The following is a 19170-nucleotide window of genomic DNA, read 5'->3' as shown; positions in this document are numbered from 1 at the left end:
GGTGGAATGACTAAGCAGAGGAAACCACAATTGCAGTCAGCAGGATCTTTTCCTTTAGGGAGATTTTATAAACAAGAAAAAGGAACAAATAACATACTCAGCAAGGGAAACAGAAAACTCCCAGTTGGGTGTTAACCCTTTAACACTTAATCTTAATTCTCCCAGCTGCACCAGTGCAAACCCCATTGTACATGTGCTGTACCTGGACAGCTTGGGGCTTGCTCTACACCAATTGAGTATATCTACACTGAGGGCTTGCACTGTGTAAAAATGCCTACCGTGGACAAGCCTCGGGACGACCCCAGCACACCATAACTAATGGGATGTGTTGGCATAAAAGTCCAACCCTCAACTCTTACTGAACCCGTAATGGCCAGTCTCTGGTTGCAGCGTCCTGCCTCTTTCTCCCTCCAACATTTTCTCTGTGTCAGGCAGCACGAGCGGCCTCAGCATGAGTGGATGCTGAGCCCTGCTCTTCATCTTTGTAAATCATCCCTTTTCAAGATTCCCTGTTTAGGGGGGAGGGGGGGGGAAACCCTAATGGGGAGGTCATGGGGCAAAAAGAGCCCAAAGAGAAGACAGACAGCCCCAGGAGCAGTAGAACTGCTGAGGAAATTCCCCCTGCATCAGCTGTAAAACAGACTGGAGGAGTGGGACAAGGCAACACAGAGAGCTGCTCTGCAACCCTTCAGCTCCATTGAGATTTGCACCAGGTGGGGATGTGGAGAGATGCTGAATAACACTGCCCACTGAGGCATAAGCACATTAGGACACATGCCTAGTGTCCCTGCTCCCAGAGCTGAGACATGCTGAGAGAATCTCCGCTTTTAGTGGAAAAAAAAACTTATTTTTAGCCCTTGTGGTAGCAGAGAAAATTTTGCAACCATAGAATCAAAGAAGTATAGGACTGGAAGGCATGAACCAAGCCAAGTGTAACCAACACAACAACATTGGTTGAGTGCAGATCACCTCCAGCAGAGGGAGGAACAGCAGCCAATGTAATCGGGGAGGAAGGTGCCTGGCCCTACTGTCATTCCCAGGTTGGACCAGGGCTCCACTGCTTTGTTGGGTGGGGTCTGGGTTTATCAGTGGAGTTAGGATTCCCCACTGGGCTCTGCTCCTTCCTTCTGGCCTTTTCGTTCCATTGATTAGATCAGAGATAAAAGGTGGTGGTGTATCTCACGTGCCACCCACTAATGGCACCAAAACATCATTTGCTGTAGATGGTCACAATATGATTTCCTTCTCCTTTCTTAGGTGACCTACCTCAGTTACAGCTGTCAGTGGCAAGCACCTAGCATAGCTGCGCCTATACAAAAACATAGTGTAGGCAGCAAAGTCAGTGTAAGCTACGACTTTCACTGTTCCGCATGACCACAGGTTCAAGTAGACGAAGTTGCACTGGTGCAAATTGCAATTATAACTGCTTTCCATGCCCACACCAGGGGTTCTGCTGCAGCTACACTGGCCACCAATCACCAAAATCCCCCAGTGTAGACAGGACTTCCATACTTTAATCTGCTGTGAAGTAGCGAACATTACTGAAATTTAAATGATCAGAAAATGTGTTTATGAATATTTTAATTAACAGAAAGGCAGTGTGGCCTCTGGGCTAGGGCACCAGACTGGAACTCAGGAGAACTGGGTCAAATTCCTGGCTCTGCTACTGGTTTTCTGGGTGACAGAAAGTGGCTGCTTCTGAGTGTTGTTGTTCATCACTATATCACACCGAATAAACAATTCAATGCACTAAATATTGAATTTGATTATGTTAAGACTTTACAGGAGCGGTGTGTATTGGATGGGATGGAGAGAAGGGGATAGAAAGAAGAAGGATATTTACCTTCACTGTAACCAGGGCCTGACTGGGTCAGTGGCCCAATACTTTTTTTTTTTTTTAAGCTTCTGTCTTGTTCTTCAGAAAATCAGTTTAAACCTTCTTCCCCCAAAATAATTCTCAATCTAATAAGATTGTGAGGAAAACATTCTGTGATGTCTAAGTTTGAAATAATCACCCACTAGCCTTGATAAATGTAACTTCCCCCTTCATTTCTGTCAGGTGTTACCTAACTGAACTTGTTTTCACAGCGTAGACAAAACTTTATGAGGATTTTTTCCCAGCATGTCTGAATTTAGCAGTTAAGCAACAACTGTCTGCTTGCTGCATCTTTCTGTTTTCCAGCTAGTAAGTGCAGTTTGTTTTCTGAGGAGATGATGGCACATTCTTTCACTCACAGTCAGAACCTTCTCTGTCATAGAGGTTCACTTCCAATCTCTGTGATTCTTTGCTTCATTATTTGTGAGACGTTTGCTTATTATTATAATGCAGCCAAATCTGAAGTCCTTACTTAGGCCATGTCTACACTAGCATCTTAATGCAGCACAACTGTACTGACACAGCTGTGTAACCTCTATGCTGACAGGAGAGAGCTCTCCCATCAACATAATTAAATAATCTCCAATGAGTGATGGTAACTATGCTGGTGGGAGGGCGTCTCCTGCTGACATAGCGCTGTCCACACTGGTGCTTCTATTGGTGTAACTTATGTCACTCAGAGGATTTTTTTTCATACCCCTGAGTGACATAAGTTATACCAAGTAAAGTGCTAATGTAGACATAGCCTTAGTGTTTATTTAGTCCTTCCTCAAATAAAAGGTTTGGGTGAAGAGAAACTGTGGAAAGACTCAGAATTTAGACGGTTGAAAATAAGTAAATGAAAACAAGGAAATGAGACACTTCATTGCTCAGTCACATGTTTATTGCTGTATCTCTTCTCTTTTTTTGCATATAATGTCTGTCATGGGCCGGATCCTACTCCCATTAAAGTCAGTGTCAAAAGTCCCATTGACTTTGTTGGGTGCTGCCTACACTAGCATTTTTAACCAGAAATTCCTACCAATTAACACCAGTTCATCTCTGCTAGTGGTAGTAATGGGGAAAGTGCTAGTGTAGACACGATAACCATATTGTTTTGTAGAAAAGCAAGTATAAACAAAACTGCAGTTAAAAGGCTTTTGGAGCCTTGACCAGTACCCTTCTTGTAATGCTGTCATCATTGGAGCTGTTCTGGGGTCAGCAACAGTGGGCATTTTCAGAGGAAAAGCCTACTGTAGACTAGACCTAAGAATGTAAATTCCTCGGAGCCAGGGACTTTGGGCTGAATGCTCAAAAAGAGTTAGGCTCCTAACTTCCATTGATTTCATGGGAGCCTAAATAGAAGTTAGGAGGCTAACTCTCTTTGAGCATTCAGCCTCCTGTCCTTCTATTTATCTATAAAGCAACCAGCATGCATTTGGGGCTGTATTCATAATACATCGCTACCTCGATATAACGCGACCCGATAGAACACAAATTCGGATATAACACGGTAAAGCAGCGCTCTGGGAGGGCAGGGCTGTGCACTCCGGTGGATCAAAGCAAGTTCAGTATAACGCGGTTTCACCTATAACGCGGTAAGATTTTTTTTTTTGGCTCCCGAGGACAGCGTTATATCGAGGTAGAGGTGTAGTAATGGTTATACAGTTGTGTGACCCTGGGTCAGTCACTTCACTTCTCTGTGCTTCAGATTCCCATCTTTAAAATGGGCATAATAGTATTGTTCTGTCTTAAAGAAGTAATGAGTGTTCTTGCAGTGCTTTAAGGTTATTGGATGACAGATACCATATAAAACCAAGTATTTATACATTCTATTGCCGATGACCTGCAAAGGAAAAAAAAATAGTTTTTGCTTCTTTGTAATCTATAAAAAAGGCCTGAAAGAATGGCAATAAGGTTTTTAAGGTGTTTTTTTTTTTTTTTTTTTTTCCTGCTTGTGTTTCTAGCTTAGAAATATGAAGAATGTCAAATCTGATCTCATCTGGTTTTTCTGGAAAATTAATGATACATCTCAAATATATGAATTGTGATTTTTTTTTCTTCTACCCTTAACTGTGGGAGTTTGATGATGGAAACTTTTTGAAAAAGCCATATTGTTCCTAAGTTGTTCAGTCATTTGCGTGAAATAGATGTTAATGAAACACAGCAAAATCAGTTTTAAATTATCTGAACAAAACTCACTTCCTAGATGTGTGTAAGAGTTACCAGGCACTACCATGTGCCAGTTTAATCAGGTGATCACTAGTCCTGACAGGAGGATTGTTTAAGCTGTAAATTCAGCAGGATAAAGATTTAATTTTCTTTGTGTGTCTTTCAGATGCCACAAGAAAACCCAGCGTAGACAGCTTCTCATCAGATTCCTGGTTAGACATGGATGAAGAATCTTGTGATGCTCATACCCGGGAGGAGAAGGAAGACAATTTGGATAAGAACACAAAGTCCTTGGCTGATGGTTCCTCCTCGCCCAACAGCACACACTCTGAAGGGAAGGATGTTGCAGGGAAAAAACAGAAAGCCACAGTGATGAGGTACCTCAAAAGAACTTTGTCCAATGAGTCAGATGACAGTGTAAAGTCAACAACCCCCACGGACTATCCCAAAACACCAACAGGGTCACCAGCTACCGAAGTCTCAACCAAATGGACTCATCTCACAGAGTTTGAACTGAAAGGTTTGAAAGCCCTAGTAGAAAAGCTTGAATCTCTCCCAGAGAACAAGAAGTGTGTTCCAGAAGGCATTGAGGATCCTCAGGCACTTCTGGAGGATATGAAGGTGGGTATAACTGCTTTTAAAGATATAAAATGTATATTCCATAGGCCGTGCACACAATAAAAGTACGCAAAGTGAGGCCTCTAGAGTTATGCAAACACTTGTCCTCAATGTGAGGGAAGCCCACGGAGACAAGTCCTAGCACTCATCGCTCCCCTCCTGATCTGAATGCCACTCAGATCTGGAAGGAGAATATTGCATGGTTGGCCTTCTTGTCTGCATAGACTCCTTCTCCATATTATGGATATGGACATCTACAATCTGATCTGTTTAATCAGGTCCGTTCTGGTTGGAACTGCCCTCAGTGTCACAAAGTTTGTGTACCCTTGCAATAACAGTGCATGGTATAGCTCATGTACATAAAGACATACATAGAGAGAGTCCTATTTTATGTGTATCCATGTATTTTAATATGCCTTTTTAATCCACTGTGCTTTCAGATATGTCTGATTAGCTGACACAAATGAAATCTACAAGATTTAAATACTTGATCCTGGTGCAAAAACCAGACCCATCCAACTTTCTGAATGGCATTTTCTTTCCTTAGTTCCCCCCTTCTCTTTTTTTGTTTCCCCCATTGCCCTCTGCAGCATGATGGTTATTGCCTACTGGTACAATGTACTTTCCTTGGAGATGGTGGGATAAGTGAGCGGCTGCTAAAACAGAACTAGTCTGTAGGTAATTGACATAGCATCTGGGATTGTGCAGGAGTGGTGACCTCATCTGGTTTAGGGGCAAAGGGGAAATCTCAAGAATAGGCAAAAAACCTAATTTTCAACATAGTCTAGTTGGTTCTAGTCCCAACTCTGTCACCTTAGGTAAGTTATTTTACCTCTGTTTCTTTTTGTTTCCCCTTCTCTAAAATGGGGATATTCATATTTACTCACAAAGGTGATGTGAGGATCAATCCATTAGTGTATTATTTTTATTTATTTAATATTTCATGTTTGAGCAGTTTCAGCTAGAAAAAGCAAGGTTAAAATTTCTATTAGCCCTTCCTTTCTAAATTCCGTATTTTTTTTAAAGTGTATAATCCATCCATAATCATTTGCTCTGATTTGGAATGATGAGTAGTAACCCCCACTCCTGTGTTTTGACCACTAGTCATTGCTGCCTCTCTGGACAATGTGGTTTTATTTATTATTCATTGCACCACAGAGTAGAGAAGATGTGTCCTGCTTATCATGTCTTGTGAAGAAAAGTGTGTATTTATGTTTTAGAAGTATAGGGTCTGTACTTTTTCAACATAAACTATGTCACAGCTGCTTAGAAGCAGCCCAAATGCAATTTAAATAAAAAGGCTATAAGCATATAGTGTGAAGCCCAGCTATCTTCCACAAACTTGGAGCCTGGAATCACAATACATGGTATTTATTTTGGTAAGCCACCAAGAGTGCAATTCTGATTACTGGTGTATCCTAGAATATCAGGGTTGGAAGGGACCTCAAGAGGTCATCTAGTCCAGCCCCCTGCTCAAAGCAGGACCAATCCCCAACTAAATCCCAAAATCATCCCCTCAAGAATTGAACTCACAACCCTGCGTTCATCAGGCCAGTCCTCAAACCACTGAGCTATCCCTCCAATTGGTTACTGTGTATATGTTTGTATATTTGCACACAATCACGGTAATTGATTTCACAAGCTGCTTTGTGATCTGCCACTATATAATCTGAAATCAGAATTAAGCCCCAAGACCAGGGTTTGAATTGGGCAGAGAAGAAAGGTTGTGATACTCATCCAAGCTCTACCCACAAACCAGGCTCCACTTACAAAATAATCTGCATCCTTTTAAATGCCAAACTGAGATGCTACTTATGGTAAACTGTGCAGATGTTCAAAATATGGTTGTGTGTTGTCAGCTGTCCCTCAGTGGGGTTTGTATATATCTATGGACTGTGCTGGGGTCCTTTGGCTTGGTTTCCCCTTGCTAGAGCTCAGATGCTCTGCTAAGGTACTTAGGTTTGGCTCCTTCTTGATTGGGGAGAAAAATAAGTGGCAATATATCCCAAGTTTCAGCCTCTTGGGGCACCAAAATGAAATGGCACTCTCAGTAGATTGTGCAGATTTTCAAAATATCATCTCTGTCCTTCCTTTTTGCTTTGATCTGTAGTGTAATAGACAACAATGTTGACATTTAAATTAGCATCACTGGGGAGTTAACACTTCACTGAGATGAACTGGGTCAGTTAACATCTCTTGGAGTGATTATTTTATGTTCATTGCAAATTCAGGCAGGCATCACTACGTTGATTAAATTTAGGTCACATTCTGTAAGTTATATTTGCAACCATGAGATATATAGATAATTGATTTTTAAACCAAAGGTAAGGTGCTGGAGAACAAGAAGGCAGTTGGGGAGAGGTGTAGCTAAGGGGCAAATTAAGCTCTCTGTACTTATAACTTCTTGAATTTGAAAGGCTATGAGAGTTTTCAGTGGATGTTAAAGTTTAGAATGAAAGATTTTCTGTCATAGGCTCAGATTTCGATAAAAACAGAGTACATTCCAGGCTGGGAATTTGGTAGGCTACTGAGAGGTCCTGGTTATCTCATGTAGCATGAAAATATTATCTAAGAAGAAACTAAAAACCATGGCAGTTTATCACCACAGACCGCCAAATACAGTGAATGCCTTGGCAACACCATCAAGACTGTCGTTTCAAAGATGTCTGGTTGCCAGGCTGAAGGGAACACCCTTTTGGTCACCTTCCAGAAGAAGAAGATTCAAAAACTTGAGGGGCTCCAGTCAGACAGACAGTAAGGTGCCGGCCCCATATGTCTGCCTGGTTCATTACATTGTGAGAACTGCAGTGACAGCGGCAGATATCAAGGACAGAAGGGGAGATATAAGAGTTCATTTAACTATTAACTTCAAACACACACACACAGCATAGAGAACTCTTCCTCAAAGTGCATTATGTGGAGTTTGTTTCTTTCTGTCCATAGAGTGAGAGGATGAGTTCTCTGAATATGCCAGTTTGAGTTTGTTGCCAAGAGAAAGCAAGAATACTCCTGTTTCAGCAGGCATCATTGCTGTACCTGGCTTGGAAAGTCTTTGAATGATTTCAGCTTCTGGTGCTGCCAAGGAGGTTGTTACTATCTGGCTTCAGTACAAATTCTACTCTGGTTCCCTATCTGCACTGAGAGATCCCAGTTTTATGGTCTTTTCTGAGGTGGGGTTGGGTTTTTATTTTTTAAAGCATAGGTTCTCAGACTTCCTCAGTGCATGGACCATGATGGTTTCATGGATTATCTCCCCTCCCAGTCACAATTGCATAGACTAATTTCCATCCCACTGGCAATAGAATAATAGCCCTGGGGCAACTACAGCAACGGCTTACATGGGAAAGTAATGTTAAGAAAATAGGCAGCAGAATCATCACCATGTGACCAGTCAGCAATCCATGGACCACAATTTGGGAACCATTATTTTTAGGTTTTCTTTCTTCTCTTTTGATCAACTGCTAACAAGGGGATGCTTTCTCTATATATGACAGATCAGCCAATGTTTAGGGATGTATTTTTAATTGACAGATTTCGTGCAGGAGCATATGTGTGCATATAATTTTTAATACTTATGTGTATGTCCTAGTATAGGGCGCATGCAACACACTCCACTACTTTCTCTGACCTGTTGGATGTAGTCTTTCATCTCTGATTCTGGGTCACTTGTTCAGATCTAATCTTGTTTGGTAGTGACTGAAAGTTGTTACCACCTAATAGGTGTTGAGAGGCCTCTAGGAAATGCACTTAGTGGTCTGAGCCCAGCTCTCAGTGGACAGGCATCCATGTCACAAAAACACAACCACCACCAACACTAATTGACCCCCTTGCTGTCAGATAAGTTAAGGATTGAATTGAGTGTAGAGCTGAGCTCTCCTCTTTTCTGGATAGAGCCACACTGGAAAGGCAGTGTGGGGAGGCTTACTCTGGCACTGTCCATCTGTCTTCCCAATAAATGGGATTTCAATCTCCAGGGCTGTTAGTTTGGCGCCTTTCCTGATTGTAGTGTCCCCGTTTAATAGTGTCAGATGACTTAGGAGCTCATATGATGTGTAAGGAACTTACACAAGTTTAGTTTTCAGTGTCCTTTCTTATCAGGAAAATGAATTCCTTCACTTCCTACTCGATTAACAAATAGGCTTTATGTAGCTAATTAAGTTGTATTTGCAATACAGAACAGTAATCCAATCTCCTGTGATCTAAATGTATCCCTGCTTAAGACAGGAGGGTATGAATTGTATATGATTTACCCCAACTGGTTCTGTGAAACTCCACATCACTGAATAAAGTAGTTTCTCACCTGTTTAATTACCCATATCCTGTTTTCCAGAGAATATTGTCTCCCTGAAGCATAAAGAAGACTAAAATGTTATATAGAAAAAATCCTTTGAATGGACTACATATATAATATACTTTTTTTTATTATTACACTTAGAAGAGACTCATCTGAGACTTTACAGATGCAGCAGAATCTTTGGATAACCCTTCAGAGAAGTTGTTTCTTTATATGCTTGTCTCAAAACTGAGTGTAGAAAAGTTGTTTTTTGTAGCATGTAAATTACACACACAAAATGACATTAAAGAAACATAAGGACAGCCATACTGGGTCATACCAAAGGTCCATCTAGCTCCGTATACTGTCTTTTGACAGTGGCCAATGCCAGGTGCTTCAGAGGGAATGAACAGAACAGGTAATCATCAAGTGATCCATCCTCTGTCACCCATTCCCAGTTTCTGGCCAGCAGGCTAGGGATACCATCCTTGCCCAAGAGTGGAAACCACCCAGAAGTTAGGAAATGCCAGAATTAAGGTTGCCTATGAAACCTCAGTTTTGCCCTCTTTGTGCATATGGATTATGGTACAGTCTTCAATTATATGAGTGCATGGTATTTTTTCCACAGAACGCCAGCCTCATTCAGGGTACAGGATGGTTGGTGCACTGGGGATAAATCAGGATTGTGTAGTAAACTGCTCTCTGTAGGACCCCTGCCTCATTTGTTTCAGAAATTGGAAGGTGTGTAACAAATGAGACAGAGGATTGCAGAAAGAGAAAGAGGGGTCTCCTGGCTAAAGGCAATTAAAAGCCATGCTTGAGAATTGGATTCTATCCCTGCCTCTGCCACAGAGTTCCTTTGTGATGCTGGGTAAGTCACTTAACTCAGACTTTTTACAGGAGCTCACTAAATGTGTGTTCCTCATTTTATGGATGCCTGCCTTGAGACCCTAGGGTCAGATTTGCAGAAGTGTTAAACTGCTGAGTTTGATCAGAGCTGTGCTTTGAACACAAAGTGCTGTATCATGCAAAATACTCTGAAAAATCAGGTCCTGTGCATGTCAAATTAAGCATCTAAAATTAGTGGACATTTATTATCTTAATCTCTCTCTGCCTCAGTTCCCCAATATGTATAATGGGGATAATATTACACACTCATCTCACAGGAGTAGTGTGAAAACAAATCAATTAATGTTTGTGAATCACTTGGTATTATAGTGATGAGCATCATAAAAAAGCCAATGTGGAAATTAATAATTCTGTCTTCAGAGCAGGATTTGACTAGTGTGCAGTTAATAAGACCTAGGGCCACACATGGAACAGAGAGGAGAAAAGAAAATAATATTGAATAACTGCTCATTAATTCAGAACCTTCCATCTTGTACACTGAATGAAACAGGGTCCTGTGGAAAAATTAGTATGTGATCATGTAATTAAAGACTATTGTAACACATGTATAAAGGGACAAAATTTAGGTTGTACAGGCAATCTTAGTTCTGGCATTTCTGAACTTTTGAGTGCTCAACTTTGCAACTTCAATGATCCTTTAGCATAGTTTGTGTGTGTAATTTCCTGTGGTTTTTAAAACAGAAAATTGAAAAAAAAAATCCATCTGTGAAGGAGCAGAGAGACTGCAGCCGGGCACAGCAGGTATTAAAGAACACCTGTGGGTTCAGCTAGCTCCGCCCCGTTATACCTGCAGCCAATGTCAGGCCTGGATGGGGAGGAAGATCCATCTCCCCTGTTTAGGGGTTGAGCAATACAGGACCCTGGGCCAGGTCCTGAGGGAGAAGGAGGGGTCAGGTCTCCCTTCAGCCCCCCTAACCAACGATCTAGCCACTAAGCTGCCTAGCCACTGAGGGCCCTATCACACCATCACATGGCATCAGAGTGACACCCACATTGTTTATCAGCAGGGTTGGACTCTTTAGATTCTCCACGGAGACCTCTGAGCTTAACAGAGTAACTGATAGCAATAGTAGGTTGTAATAGTGGAGGCTGTCATCCTGTGTGTGGGTTGGCACTAGAAGGGAATGAGACACACTGTGCCAGTGGTTTCACACACATTTGCTGACAGCAGAGGAAATGGTGAGACTTGGAAATCTTGGGTTCCATTCTAGACTCTAGAGGGAAATAGTCTCTAGTGGCCACAGGCCCTCCTTCTGCCCCTGTTCCCCCCAAACCTGACCACCTTCTTCCACTGTGTTCTCCAACTTGTCTTTGTCCCAGTCCTGTATCTTCACCACTCTGGCTACTTTTCCCAGTCTCCTCACCTAGGCAGTCACATTCTGAACTCCTCAGGCTTCTTATCCCAGTCTCCTTGCCCAACCAGTCCTACTCTTCCTCAGTGGACTCCCCATCTGAGAGCTGGACTCTCTCCCTCATCCAATCTCAGTCTCCCCAGCTCCTTGCACGTTTCTTTTGCCCAGCTAGTCCTAGTTCCCCCTCCTGACTCCTCATCGGATCTGTGTCAGTCATCCCTCTGTCCCCCATGCCTCCCATCTGGTTTCCAGTTCGTCTTCTTGTGCAGCCAGTCTCCCATTTTCCATTCTCACTGGCTCCTCATCTAATCTCCCTACTACCCCTGCTTGATTCCCAGTTCCCCTGGCTCCCAATCACAATCTTTTTATCCAACAAGTCCCAGTCTCCCTTAAAAATCCATTACTCTATTGCCAAGAAATACTGCTTTTTTAAATGGTGGTGACTGTGTTCATGGTAAGACACAATGGATCTGGTTGCCCTGTCACATGGATGCAAATCAGGATTAATTTCTTTTATATCAATTTCCCAGCTAGGTGTTGCCGTATAATAAGGATCTTAACTGCAGCGCTAGGTTATGTGGTGGAAACCTCTCAAGTCGCAGACTCTTTGAGGCTTTAAAAACTGTTACAGAAAGTTTGAACTGCATCCTCGACATACAAGGAGCTGTTGCCAAAATGCACATAGCTGGTGGTGAGAGTAATTTTGCCTTTAAGCTTCTAAGAGGGTGTTACAAACAATAATGAGATTAACAGTTTACAATTTTTATCAGATAACACTTGTGAATAAATGTCCTTTTAAGCATCCCAGCTCTGACAAACAGATTGTCCAGACATGCAGCACTTGTTTTACAATCTCAATAGTGGTTCTTCCAGAGAGAGCTGTTTTTGTGGCATGTATGATGTTAGCTATAGTCACGTGACTCTTCAAACAGCAAAGAGACATAAATATCCAGACATAGGGCTAGATCCTGCCTGTGCCTGCATGTTTCTGCAGGGAGGAGAAAGTTTTGAGGCAGTTACATATTTTTGTGCAATTATCAAAAAGGGATGGAGGATCCAGACTGTAAATTTGCCATGGGGCACAAAAGACTAGGAGATCTGCCTGCCTAATGCCATTTAAAGTGCAGTAAGGGACACGACTGCGTCACAGTACAGATGTCTATATGCTCCTATCTGTATGCACAACAATCATTAGCCCGTGAATCTTTTGCTCTGCGAAGGCAGCAAACATTCCCTCATGGTGCTTTAAACCAGTTCTACATATGGCATCCTGCCTTCTCCTGGTAGGATGTCTTACTGCATTATCTGGGTATGTGGCACTGCCTGCTGTGCTCAGGCTGTTAGTTGGGCTGCGATCTGGTCCTTGGCTACATAGCACCACATCACCCATTTCAGTTTGCTCTTTACAAAAGGACAGCATGTGTAATTTCTTTGTGTTATTCCAAGTGCATTTCCTATTAAAAACAATTAGTGTATTTTAAGATCCTTTTATATAGTGTGTGAAATTTCTAATGATTAAAACTCCACTCTGGGGACTGGGGATGCCTTGTGTCTATTGTTATCTAATTAAGCTTTTTCAAGAAGTTAGTGTAATTGGGAGCAACGCCATTGACATGTCTGTGGTTATCTTGTCAATTCAAATAGGTAATTTTCAACGCACAGATCTTGTTTACTTTATTGGAATGATTTTTTTTTATTTTATTTTATTTTATGAAGACTCATTTGAGCTTCAGTTTTCAGCAGATCAGTGGAATCTTTGTTAGACTTTTGACTCTTTCAGTGGTTGTTTATAGATACTTGAATCCAAAGTGGAGGACTCTGCCGCTCAGTTTGTAAATATAGGGATAAGCACAGGGAGCTGATTATGGATATTCCCACTAGCACAATGTATTATATATAAAGACAGTTTATAATTAGAATAATCCCATGTCTCTATGTTGAGTTACATGGTAATGAAAACTATTCCCCATGGCAGAAGCAGTATGAACCAGTGAAACCCACTTGCAAGACATCCAGTACAGAGCATTAGAACAAAAGCATTCAGAAAAAAAAGCCAATTTGAGGCCAGGGTATTCAGCATTGTCTGAAGCTTTGTTAGTAAGTGTTCAGAAACCTGAGGGCTTTACCTGATTCACAAAAAATTGAGCAGATTTCCACAGGAAAGGTAAGAGTTACCAGTGGAGATGACAGTGCTCTTCAGATGAATGCTGATGGAGCTGACAGATTACAATTTGCAATGCTCCATCTTGACTTAAGCGCCTGGTATCTGAAGTACTCAGATACCCTGATGATAGCTGTGTCCCACGCAACTGATGATGGTGATTATTAATTATTTGTATTTCCATAGAGCTTAGGAGCCCTTGTCATGGATCAGGACCCCATTGTGGTAGGTGTTGAATAAACAGAAAACAAAAAGATGTCTTATGACTGCAGGAGGTAGTATTGGTAGACTTGGGTCTTTCCATTGTCTTCATAAGGCTTCATTGCTTTTGGACAATGTTCTTCATGTGCCTTTGAACATTGTCTAACAAGCACACATGCGTGGTATGTTGTGTTTTTTATTAAATGGAACCTAATTTTCCATTAATAGTACATGATGAGAATTGTAATTCCTTTGCACTCTTTGCAGAAGATTTCACTTTAAATGAACCATAAATTTTAGCAGCTGGATAGAGAGGTTTACAGTGGATTGAATGTTTGGAGGTTTGGACATTATCAAGTCCTTTACAACCACAAAGTTAACCTAGATAGACAGAAGTAACACTCTTCCTACTATTCATCTCTTAAGTTTCAAAAATAGCTCTCTGACTAATTAAGCTGCTTTCATTTGAAACAGAACATTCTGAAGGAACATGCTGATGACGACCAGAATCTTGCCATTTCGGGGGTCCCTGTGGTAGCCTGGCCTAAGAAGACCACAAAGGTAATAAGTCACATTTGCTATCTTTGCCTGCTAATCATTTCAATGCAAGGTTTCTGTATTCATTCTGCTATAGTTTGATAAGGCATTTAGGGGCTGTTAGCTTTCTTATGATTGATCCCGTATTTTAATTGGCTTATAAGTCAACCAGATGGTGAAAAACAATATTCAGATGCCTCCATAGAGAGAAACTGTTTCACTTCCAGTTTTAAAAAAATCTGTTTAGTCCTTATTTATGCGTTTGAATCTTTAAAAACATCTAGAAATTATACTGTTTTCAGACACTTTTCACATTTATGCAACAAGAGCATTAATGTAAAAATTTTAAATTTGACAGCCAGTTATTAAACCATGATAAAGTTTGAGAATATTCCACGTGCAGGGCCAGTGAGATTCCATGCGCAGGGCCAGTTAGGCAGAACTGCAGGGTCTCAATGTGTTGATGAGATGATGGTGTAGGGAGGAGGGGTTTAGATTTATTAGGAACTGGGGAAACGTTTGGGAAAGGGGGAGCCTATACAGGAAGGATGGGCTCCATCTAAACCAGAATGGAACCAGATTGCTGGCACTTAAAATTAAAAAGATCGTAGCACGGTTTTTAAACTGAGGGCTACGGGGAAAGCCGACAGGTGCGGAGGAGCACGTGGTTCAGACAGAGACATCTCTTAGGGGAGGATCTATTAATGGAGATTCTCTATGTCCTAGTAAAGAGGAGAGGATGGAAGATGATAAAATACGGATAGAATATGATGAGAAAATGCAAAGTTTAAAAATCTTAAATGAACCAAACTGTACCATAGAATCTCTATGGATAGTAATTCCATGCTCTAATAATAATATAGCAGTAGGGATATATTACCAACCACTTGACCAGGATGGTGATAGTGACCGTGAAATGCTCAGGGAGATTACAGAGGCTATAAAAATAAAAAACTCAGTAATAATGGGGGATTTCAATTGCCCCCATATTGACTGGGTACAAGTCACCTCAGGACAGGATGCAGAGATGAAGTTTCTTGACACCTTAAATGACTGCTTCTTGGAGCAGTCCTGGAACCCACAAGAGGAGAGGCAATTCTTGATTTAGTCCTAAGTGGAGCACAGGATCTGGTCCAAGAAGTGATGATAGCTGGACCGCTTGGTAATAGTGACCATAATATAATTAAATTTTAACATCCCTGTGGTGGGGTAAACACCACAGCAGCCCAACTCTGTAGCATTTAATTTCAGAAAGGGTGGCTACACAAAATGAGGAAGTTAGTTAAACAAAAATTAAAAGGTACGGCACCAAAAGTAAAATCCCTGCAAGCTGCATGGAAACTTTAGATAGATCCTCAACTTAAATGTATACCCCAAATAAAAAAAACATAAGAAAACAAAAAAAAGTGCCACCGTGGCTAAACAACAAAGTAAAAGAAGCAGTGAGAGACAAAAAGGTATCCCTTAAAAAGTGGAAGTTAAATCCTAGTGAGGAAAATAGAAAGGAGCATAAATTCTGGCAAATGAAGTATAAAAATATAATTAGGAAGACCAAAAAAGAATTTGAAGAACAATTAGCCAATGACTCAAAAAGTAATAGCAAATTTTTTTAAGTAAATCAGAAGCAGGAAGCCTGCTAAACAACTGGACGATCAAGATGCTAAAGGAGCACTCAAGGACGATAGGGCCATTGCGGAGAAACTAAATGAATTCTTTGCATCTGTCTTCACGGCTGAGGATGTGAGGAAGATTTCCAAACCTGAGCCATTCTTTTTAGGTGACAAATCTGAGGAACTGTCCCAGATCGAGGTGTCATTAGAGACAGTTTTGGAACAAATTGATAGACTAACCAGTAATAAATCACCAGGACCAGATGGTATTCACCCAAGGGTTCTAAAGAAATTCAAATGTGAAATTGCAGAACTTCTAACTGTAGTTTGTAACCTATCATTTAAATCAGCTTCTGTACCAAATGACTGGAGGATAGCTAATGTGACGCCAATTTTTAAAAAGGGCTCCAGAGCTGATCCTGGCAATTACAGGCCGGTAAGCCTGACTTCAGTACTAGGCAAACGGGTTGAAACTGTAGTAAAGAACAAAATTGTCAGACACTTAGATTAACATAATTTGTTGGGGGAAAAGTCAACATGTTTTTTTGTAAAGGGAAATCATCCCTCACGGATTGATTAGAATTCTTTGTGGGGATCAATAAGCATGTGGACAAGGGGGATCCAGTGGATATAGTGTATTTAGATTTTCAGAAAGCCTTTGACAAGGTCCCTTACCAAAGGCTCTTAAGCAAAATAAGTTGTCATGAGATAAGAGGGAAGGTTCTCTCATGGATTGATAACTGTTAAAGATAGGAAACAAAGAGTTGGAATAAATGGTCAGTTTTCAGAATGGAGAGAAGTAAATAGTGGTGTCCCTCAGGGATCTGTACTGGGCCCAGTCCTATTTAACATATTCATAAATGATCTGGAAAAAGGGGTAAACAGTGAAGTGGCAAAATTTGCAGCTGTTACAAAACTACTCAAGATGGTTAAGTCCCAGGCAGACTGTGAAGAGCTACAAAAGGATCTCAGAAAACTAGGCGACTGGGAAACAAAATGGCAGATGAAATTTAATGTTGATAAATGCAAAGTAATGCACACTGAAAATATAATCCCAACTATACATATAAAATGATGGGGTCTAAATTAGCTGTTACCACTCAAGAAAGAGCTCTTGGAGTCATTGTGAATAGTTCTCTGAAAATCTCCACTCAATGTGCAGCGGCAGTCAAAGCAAACAGAATGTTGGGAATCATTAAGAAAGGGATAGATAATAAGACAGGTAGTACCATATTGCCTCTGTATAAATCCATAGATGTGGTACTCCTACATCGTGTATACTGCGTGCAATGTGGTCGTCTGATCTCAAAAAAGATATATTGGAATTGGAAAAGGTTCAGAAAAGGGCAACAAAAATGATTAGGGGCATGGAACGGCTGCAGTATGAGGAGAGATTAATAAGACTGGGACTTCTCAGCTTGGAAAAAAGACGACTAAGGGGTGATATGATAGAGATCTATAAAATCATGACTGGTGTGGAGAAAGTAAATAAGGAAGTTATTTATTCTTTCTTATAACACAAGAACTAGGGGTCACCAAATGAAATTAATAGGCAGTAGGTTTAAAACAAACAAAAGGAAGTATTCTTTCACACAACGCACAGTCAACTTGTGGAACTCTTTGCCAGAGGATGTTGTGAAGGCCAAGATTATAACCGGGTTCAAAAAAGAACTAGATAAGTTCATGGAGGATAGGTCCATCAATGGTTATTAGCCAGGATGGGCAGGGATGGTGTCTGGGGACCTGGCATTGGCCACTGTCGGAAGACAGGGTGCGGGGCTAGGTGGACCTTTGGTCTGACTCAGTATGGCTGTGCTTATATTCTTATTAATGTTAGTGCCTGTTTAAAAACTGAGAATTGCTTATATATGTAGTAAATGCTTTTGATGGAAGAGATGATGTTTAATGATTAGACCAGGAGATTGACTCCTGTGTTCTAGTCCCAGGTGTGTAGCCTATTACAAGTCACTTATGTTCTTGGTGTCTCAGTTTCCGCATCTGTATATTGTGAATAATACTCTTCTTCTTTCACAAGGGTATTGTGAGGCTTAATTAATGTTTTTATAATGCATTTGAACTCATTAGCTGGATGGTGATGAAAAAGGACAGTGTATTTAAATAGTGGCATATTTACTAAATTCCAGTTACACAATCCTAGCAGCAGCTCTGTTACATTAGAAAACATTTTATCGCTTATACTTTTACTGTCCTTTTGTATTGTATTAGCTTCATAATACATAATTTCTCCAAAATATCACTGTCAACAAAGATCACATTTCTTTCTGAAAATGTGTTACTTACTATTGTTACAAGTAACTCCTAAAATCTCTAGAAAGAGACTAGAGCAGGGGTCAGCAACCTTTCAGAAGTGGTGTGCCGAGTCTTCCATTTATTCACTCTGATTTAAGGTTTTGCGTGCCAGTCATACATTTTAACGTTTTTAGAAGGTCACTTTCTATAATATATAACTAAACTAGTGTTGTATGTAAAGTAAATAAAGTTTTTAAAATGCTTAAGAAGCTTAATTTAAAATGCAGAACCCCCCCAGAGCGGTGGCCAGGACCCGGGCAGTGTGAGTGCCGCCGAAAATCAGCTCGTGTGCCGCCTTCGGCATACGTGCCATAGGTTACTCACCCCTGGACTAGAGAATAAAATTATTATTTTTCTCTTTTTTTCCCAGTTTATCTACTTTTTGTATCTCTTTCAGTCCTTCCCTTCTTTGGTCAATCAGTTCTCCCAGTTTACATGGCTCTTTCATATAGCAACAAGGGAGAGTGAAACTTAAAAAAAAAAAAAAAATTTTTTTTTTTGTTGAGATTGTAAACATCAAAAAATGACAGGGAGGACTGAGGCAGATGTAAGACCTGAAATACTTTTCAGTTATTTTTTTAACTTTTTATTTTTTAGATTTCAAATTGATGTCTCATTAAATACACATTTATGTTCTAGATGGTAATTATTTCTTAGGAACCAGCAGTGTTTAGTGTGTGTGTGTATGTGTATATATATATATATATATATATATATATATATATAAAATTTTTAAACCTTTCTAATTAAATAATTACCACAGAAATTAGGTGGCACCAAAGGAGCCAAATTAGTAAATTACATAGGTCTTTTTAAAAAAACTGCCTAATTTCATCCTGACTTGGGAGAGTGGAATGACCTTCAGGTATCTGCTTAATGGAAATAACATGTTTTAACAACCTGGGTAACTACCTGAGAGATAGGGATGCCCTGCCATGAGGGCTCAAAGAGGAATTTCTATGTTTTAGAAGCCTTCCATGGAAGTTTCATTTTTAAATAAACTATGAAATTATATGGAGTAAAAAACTATTAGCCTAATTTTCAAAGGGGTCCTGGGCGGGGGACGGGGGAGAACCTCTGAAATTGTACAAGCAATTTTGCATATGCAACTTATAAATAAATTAATGGAGATATCCTATCTCCTAGAACTGGAAGGGACCTTGAAAGGTCAT

The 19170-nt window shown here is 40.6% G+C and overlaps 1 protein-coding gene across 8 annotated transcripts in view; it reads left to right on the top strand.

Moving 5' to 3' along the window:
• The window catches only part of KDM2B (lysine demethylase 2B), a 159804-nt gene that overhangs the window by 95972 nt on the left and 44662 nt on the right, over positions 1–19170 (top strand). For all 8 annotated transcript variants that reach the window (XR_010592809.1, XM_065568094.1, XM_065568092.1 and 5 more), the window contains 2 exons: positions 4194–4648; positions 14016–14102. Coding sequence is in view for 7 of the 8 variants with exons in the window: in XM_065568094.1 (XP_065424166.1) it covers positions 4194–4648; positions 14016–14102 (542 nt within the window). In the remaining variant the exon portion in view is untranslated. The remainder of the gene's footprint in view (positions 1–4193; positions 4649–14015; positions 14103–19170) is intronic.

This window comes from Chrysemys picta, chromosome 15 (genome assembly GCF_011386835.1).
Source record: "Chrysemys picta bellii isolate R12L10 chromosome 15, ASM1138683v2, whole genome shotgun sequence".
In the NCBI taxonomy this organism is placed as follows: Eukaryota; Metazoa; Chordata; order Testudines; family Emydidae; genus Chrysemys; species Chrysemys picta.
The sequence above is the reverse complement of the archived record's forward strand: the minus strand, read 5'-3'. Positions and strand labels throughout refer to the sequence as shown.